This window comes from Paramormyrops kingsleyae, chromosome 14 (assembly GCF_048594095.1).
Source record: "Paramormyrops kingsleyae isolate MSU_618 chromosome 14, PKINGS_0.4, whole genome shotgun sequence".
Classification (NCBI taxonomy): domain Eukaryota; kingdom Metazoa; phylum Chordata; class Actinopteri; order Osteoglossiformes; family Mormyridae; genus Paramormyrops; species Paramormyrops kingsleyae.
The window spans coordinates 14,324,586-14,332,104 of NC_132810.1; the positions used below are offsets into that span (position 1 = coordinate 14,324,586).

A 7,519-nucleotide genomic window follows, 5' to 3' on the forward strand; every position below is an offset into this window, starting at 1 on the left:
GTCGAGGGCACTGCTCAGCGCGTCATGCTGCTTTTCAGACACAGCCTGTGCCCTGCCTGTCTGCCCATGGCTGCTTCTCATTCTCGTCTGACTTGGTTCCACCTGCTTTTAGAACCTTCTTCCCCGACATGACGGACGGGTCGATGGCTTCCGGGCCTAATGCCAGCAAGACTCTGGCACATCAAAGATTCATGGGAAATTGATTGTAACCCAATGCTGCCCTGCTTGCTGACTGGTAGCCGCCAGGATCCGGCGAGGATGAGCAGCCAGTACTGCTCAAGCCCATGGGCCCAGGATCACTGCCCTAGCAGCAGGTCTACAGGAATGGGATGGAGAGCAAGAGCGTGTCAGCATGTCCACTCTCCACTGCCCCTCACCTTCCTGCCCTGCACACACACACTGGACTGTACCCTGGGGGCGAGTCAGCACCCCTACAGTTCATGCACACACAGAGCCGGAACGTGCCATCTCTGCTACAGCATCTCACATACGCACAACAGAAGCTAGAGACCACCTTTCTCCACAATTGTGCATCAGCCTCTACAGCATGATCATGGTCACACTGCACGCTCATGTATTACCCTCTCTGTGGTACAGTCACGGTCACACTACACGCTCATGTGTTAGCCTCTCTGTAGCACAGTCATGGTCACACTGCACGCTGGTGTGTTACCTTCTGCGGCACGGTCATGGTCATACTGCAGGCTTGTGTGTTACCCTCTTTACGGCATCGTCACACTTCAGGCTCATGCGTCAGCCTCTCTGCACACTCATGTTAGCCTCTCTGTGGCACGGGCACACTGCACGATCATGCGTCAGCCTCTCAGCAGGACAGTCCACTGCATGCTCATGCGTTAGCCTCTCTGTGGCACGGGCACACTGCACGATCATGCGTCAGCCTCTCAGCAGGACAGTCCACTGCATGCTCATGTTTAAGCCTTTCTGCGGCACGGTCACACTGCATGTTCATATCTTAGCATTTCTGCAACACGGTCACACTGCATGCTCATATATTAGCATTTCTGGAACACGGTCACACTGCCCGCTCATGTGTTAGCAATCATACTGCACAATCGTGTGTTAGCCTCTATGTGCCACGTTCACGGTCACACTGCACACTCATGTGTTAGCCTCTCTGCGGCACGGTCGAACTGCACACTCAAATGTTAGCCTCTCTGCGGCATGGTCACACTGCACGCTCTAATATCAGCCTCTCTGTGGCACGGTCACACTGCACGCTCAAATGTTAGCCTCTCTGTGGCATGGTCACACTGCACGCTTGTGTGTTACCCTCTTTGCGGCACGGTCACAGTCACAGTCACACTGCACGCTTGTGTGTTACCCTCTTTGCGGCACGGTCACAGTCACACTGCATGTTCGCGTGTTACCCTCTCTGCGGCACGGTCATGGTCACACTGCACACTCATGTGTTAGCGCCTCTGCGGCACGGTCATGGTCACACTGCATGCTCATGTCTTAGCCTCTCTGTGGCATGGTCAAACCGCAGGCTCATATGTTAGCCTCTCTGCAGCACGGTCACACTGCACGCTTGCACAATAATCTCTCTGCAGCCCTGTCACGCTCTGCTGTCCACTGCAAGCCCTGCCTGGTGCAGGGAGATTGGCCGATGATGTCATATTTGGTGGACGTGGGCCCATTGCTCGCAACACAAGCAGTGGGACACCTGTGGGGGGCGCTGTGCAAAAGAATGGCTCAAGTTCTGCCTTCTGCGGCTCAGCAATGTGTTTTGGCAGCCTTCCTGTTCCCGTCTTCAGCCTGTGATGGTGCTTTTCTGTCTGCCAGCTTCGAGGGTGTCGATACGGCTCCTTATTCGGCCTACTTGGGTTTGCAGCAGTATGTAGTGGGTGCTGCTTGCTCAGCTGCCCCGAAGACCTGAGTCCACAGTAAGAGGCTCCCCCTCAGGCAGGTACACTGATGTAATGGGGAAAGCTGCCCCCCTCCACATTAGAACTCACCACTCCCCAAAGACTGAAGCTTTTAAAAGAAATGCTCTTACAACACCCCCCCCCACCCCCAGCACACAAACACGCCTCAACACAGGAGCATAGAGCGATGCAACATTACGCCCCCTTGCAGGTAGTCCACTAGGTGCAACGGCTGGTGGAGGGAGGGGCAACACCCTAAGAGTGTGGGGACCGAAGCCGGAATTTGGAGGAATGTTCCTGGAAGGCTTATCGCTCCCGTCCTGAGGACACTGCCGGGCTCATCTCCGTCTGCCTGATGGCAGCACAGCAAGTGAAATGCAACGTGACTCCAGGCTGGGCATTCGGTGCGTCTGCAGTGCATCGGCGCAGTTCCTGCTGCACACCCCGTCCTGCCCCCTGCTGACCTCTGCTTGCGAACAAATGTGAAGGTGCTTCTGGCAGGAGAGACACTGCTGATCCCTGCTCTGCCGTTATTAGCTGGGTGGGGGGGCTTTTTTGGGGGACACGACTCTTCAGAATGTGACGGCAAGCAGAGCTTTCATCAAGTCTGCGTCTCAGAAGATGGAGGGAGGGAGAGAGGGGGGGAGCCATCTGCACGTCCGCCCCTATGCAGAACCGCTGATGTCATGACTGTTGCTATGGGTGACGAGTGGAGCAGAGAGAGGGAATTCGGTGCAGTGGGGGACGGGGGCTTTCAATGCAGAAATCAAGGTAACGGGGCAAGTGTGACTAACGGGAGATAGGAGACTGGTTGGGGGTTGTCATTCAGTAGGTTTTATCCTTTTTTTGGGATGCAGTATCACGGAGGAAGGGAGAGAGAGAAAAAGAGAGCAGGGGGAGGGACAGAGACCATTTTAGACAGGCTGAGCCATCAGCCAATCAGAATGCACTGTGGTCACAGCCCAGCATCCAATGGCATGTGCCGTGGTGTGCGGGCCCTTATTAATGAATGGAGCAGCGGAGAGGGAGCAGAACGAGGTGAAGGTACGGCAGCAGGCAGCCATGAAGGGGCTCCAGCATGAGGAAGATGCAGATGCAGACACACAGAGCCCTGTGGAGGCAGCTGCACCGGGGCCCACCTCCCTGCCACTGCCCCAGTCCTCTCGTCGCTCCATCTCCATGGGGGACTTTCGGCGGGCGAGCCCCCAGGCCACCTCGGAACCTGCCTCGGCCGCCGCCACGGCCCCATCCTCACGCCTAGTGACACCGAGCTCCAGCATGGAGTTTGAGGCGGCGCGGCGGCGCCTCCTGGAGGTGGAGGAGCGCCAGCGTGTCATCCGCGAGATGGAGGGCCGGTTGGAGGAGCTGCGCGATGTGTTCGTGCGCTCGGAGCAGGAGGCGGTGGCGCACGGCGAGCTGGTGGGCCGCATCACCAGCGCTGCCCAGCAGGGGGAGCTCTACGCTGCAGAGAACGGTCAGCGCCTGAAAAAGGGCCTGCGCTTCAAGGGCCGCCGGGCCTCCATCGTGTTCTCCTCCATGCTGGGTCTCCGCACGTGTCTGCCCTGGCGGGTCAAGCTCAAGTAGGGAAAGGCCACCCCCACAGCCTCGTTGCAAGCCACCTGCCTTCCTGAGGGGGGCGCTCTACCTTCTCGTGGATGTTCTACCGTGCGTGTCTCTGTCTCTTCCTCTGGCTGGTCGTGTAATCTCAGGTGACTCCTCGCTGCTGACTTACACAATGCGGAAAACATGCGTCTGAATCCTCCAGCTTTTGGATAATTCCCGCTGGTCTCCCGGACGCCTCAGGTCACCAGGTAACCGCAGCTGCTCTTCTGTACCATGCACTGACCAGCATGGAGCCCAACACCCCCGCTCTCCCCCCCGCATGGTGACTCAGTGCTGGTTTGGCTGTACGGTTACGTAAACATGGGAGAGAAGCGGCAACGGCAAGGTCACAGCGGGGGGGGGGGGTGGACTCCATCGTCAAGACAACATGCCCGTGTTACTCATCTCCGTGGCGACTGCAGGCACATCCCTCAGTGAGTGTCTTCTCTGGGGGGGTGGAGTGCTCTGCATATGGAAACACTGAACTGTAGACTGTAGAAGCTTCTCACTTTCTTCAGGGGGGTTTGTTTGTTTTCTTTTCCATTGCAGGCACCCCCCTGAACACTGCATGATGGGTAATGGTCATGGGAGGCAGCCGTTCTCATTTTGGGTATCGGTTCATACAGAAACGGGGGGGGGGGGGGGCATTGGTGCCCATTTTCCTGCAGGGATTTTGTATCCAGCTTCTTTGACCAATGTCCTGTAGTCCTTTAGAGGTTCAGTGAAATATTAACACTCTATTAGTATTCTGCTCGTCAGATTATTTTTTAAAAAATGATGACTGGAGTCTCTGTACAGGAGTGCAATAAGAGCTTTTAATGGTGTGTAGGAGGAGATGCTGGTAACCATCGCCCTTTAAAGATCTGCGTGAAGACAGTCTGCGTGCAGCATGTGTTTGCGTTAGCCCCCCCCCCCCCACACACACACCCCCCTGATCCCCGTCCCAGAAGGCTGAATGGCCCCTTTCCAGAAATAGCATGTAGGGGGGAGTTTCTGCAGGACTCGGGTGCTTAAAACTGCGGGATGAGGGATGCAGTGCAGTGCAGTGCGGACTCCTCCATTATGACGGAGACAAGTGGACAGGAGCCCAAACACCCCCAGACCACGACACACAGCTGCACGGAGCCTTATGGCCCCTGTTTTCAGGATCCTGCTTAAACACAACGCTGTGACGCTTCTTAGACATTACTCATATTTATCTGTACCATCACTAAATTTACACTTAAAACTCTGTTACAGTTTATGCTTTATGTAAAGATGAAAATGTGAGTAATTAACTGCCTAGAAGTTACTTTTAAATAGGAGATGAACTGGAATGGCTGAACACTTTTAAATGCTTTTTTAAGCTGCATTTTATGCTGCCTGGACTCTTCTGTGGGTCCCGCTTCTATCCAGCCGCTTCTAATATAGGACTGCACTGCACACCAGCCACCGATAAAACCAATTATTTCTGACAGTTTTAAGTTTGTTCGCGCTGGTTTCACTCGGGTCGGGTGCTCTGTGTAATATAAATACGATACTGCCTTATATTGTCACAGCTTTATGGAGGTTACTTTGGATACGTCTGCTATATGGAGAAATACACGTTAGAGCTTTATTAGTGCCGTGTGGTGCTCCGTGATCGGTAAGACGACGCGCAGAAATAAACGCTGAGATGTGCTGCTTGGTGTGCTGTTTAAAGCTGCTCATTTACACGTAGTTAATTAACCGCCGTATCGCGTCCCTATTTTTATTAGGTCGTTTGAACGTTCAAACGCAAGGGCTAAAGCTTAGATATATACAGTATAGACTTCCGGACGTGTCCTTTATAATAAAGCGAGCAAAACCACGCAAGAATTAAATGCTTCTGTTTTCCGGCTGTGAGTCTTTAAACTACGTTTATAATGATAGCAAGAGTTCTGGGACAGTCATTTGCTTAAATGGCAGCGAGAAGCCAGGGGTCCGGGTGCACGCCGTCCGGGGGCGTTACCAGCCTCGCTCCGCTTTATCCGCGATTTCATACAGACACAAACACGCACACTTTTACCCAAAGACCTCTTGGCTCACAAGCAATCTGAATGTATTTGAATGTGTTTCTAACGTGAAATATCAAGCATTTGATCTGTCCGGAGCCGGTGGCAGAGCGAGGACTGGATCTCCCCGTGGATCAGCCTCACCCACCCCAGTCCATGCACCCCTGTCCTGTCCAGAGATGGCGCTCTCTGCAGTGGCTGCATGGCTCTTCCAAATGAAACGTGTGGTACTGAATGTAACTCGGTGTCGCTGTTTGTCAGGCAGCCACTGCTCCATCACTTTTTACTTATCTAGGGTGACCAGATAATCCATGTTAGGGAGGACACTGAGCTAGGACAGGAATTGTAAATTACCATTTCAATTAAACGGACCTGGATTTCACTTGAGCACCGAGTTCTTGCTGTGTGCTGATTGGTCAGCTGGATGAGTCTTTCAGTCAAGGAAACAAACTAGTCAAAGCACAAGAAAAGCTGAACTATTTAGGCGAGCACAGGAGCCTTTCAATTTGAAAGTAGTTTGTAAAACCCGAAGTAGCTCAAAATGTCTTCCCTGACATGGATTATCTGGTCACCCTAACTTAAAAGCAGCATGTCACTCCCAAAGAGGCGGCACAGGGATACTCACCCTGTTCACTGTCTGTAAGACCTCGGGGGGGCATCCAGGCTGAGGTTGTCGGATTCTCGTGTGTCTGTGGCCTCTGAGGGGCTTCATGTCACTGGGCCTCACAGCCTTTTCCACAGCTGAGTCTGGGCCAATTGGACGTGCACATCCCTGTAATCAGCCATCAAACAGCTCAAACCCTGAACATTCTGGCTGACCTGAATACCACTCAGCTGGAGCATGTTCCTGAACATAGTAGCCCAGCTGTGGCGATGTCAGTGTGAGATGAGAAGTCAAACAGACGTTATTAAAAGGCTTTTAATTAAGAGCCCTCTAGTGGTGTGGAGGCAAGTACCTCTGGACAGGGGTGCTGCCGGCGCATTCCCTGGGGCTGGAGGGGTCCTCGAGGTATCAGATGTCCATCTCCCTTCCTAGACTGGTGTCATGGTACTGCCGAGTAATTCATGAATGTCCACTTTTCCTGTTTTGGCTGTTTTTAATGTACAGATGAGATTGTACTCAGAAATAAATTTGAGAAATAACACAATTTTCCACGTGTTTTCATTGCTCTGTGATTTCCAGTCATTTTAAAAATTCAAACAGACCAGTCTCTCAGGAGGTCACAACGTTTACAGTTTTTGTAGCAAATGTTTATGAACTATTTAAAAGTACATCCCTTAGGTATTTTAGATTTCCCCACTTGAAAATGCAAATTTGCAAAATGCACACACTAGAGTTGATGTGAACCTGCAAAAATATCCATACTGTACATCAGCCCTGGACTTTAGGGTCCTCCACAGCCCCATGGTAAAGTTGGCTGATGGGGGGATGGGGGACAGGGAGCAGAAAAACTAAAATACCACATTTTGAATCTCTCTCTTGCGGGATGCTAAAATATCATTACAGTCAGTGCACATTGCAGGGGGTAGAGCACTGCGATCTGGAAAAACTGCAGAAAATGTTTTGGTCCCCTTTGCAGGCGAGAAGCAGAAAAAGACAGGAAAAACACAAGATGCAAAGGCCAGTGCGAGATACCAAGAGAGACTGCTGCAAGCACGCCTGGCGCTGTTTATATTCCATGCATTTAAGAGTACAGTGCTAAACTTCTTGTGTGTCATCTGCACAGAACTCCCAAAAGCTCCCATTTCTTATGCGATGTATGAAAACCGCGACGGGGAATGTTGCAACCGAGGTCGATTGTATTGTGAAATGACAGTTCTTAGTGTATTATCGTAATGTCACCAACATGCATGCCTTTCCCAAAATGAGGCATAAGCATCATTGCTGCGGAACAGCAGCAGGCATGCAGAGCAGGTACAGTATGACCCTGCGGGATTTGGGGGAAAACGCACACTGCCCATGTACGCACGTTAGCGCCGCACGTTAGCGCCGCACGTATGAAGCCATGCAAACAGCCA

General features: G+C 52.4%; 1 protein-coding gene across 1 annotated transcript; it reads left to right on the top strand.

Annotated features, from left to right (window-relative positions):
- Positions 1-1,341: 1,341 nt before the first annotated feature.
- Positions 1,342-6,648, top strand: LOC111859651 (uncharacterized). The gene has a single exon (XM_023842518.2). It carries the CDS (start codon positions 2,859-2,861, stop codon positions 3,468-3,470), a length of 612 nt encoding a protein of 203 aa, XP_023698286.1. The 5' UTR covers positions 1,342-2,858; the 3' UTR covers positions 3,471-6,648.
- The last annotated feature ends 871 nt before the right edge of the window (positions 6,649-7,519 follow it).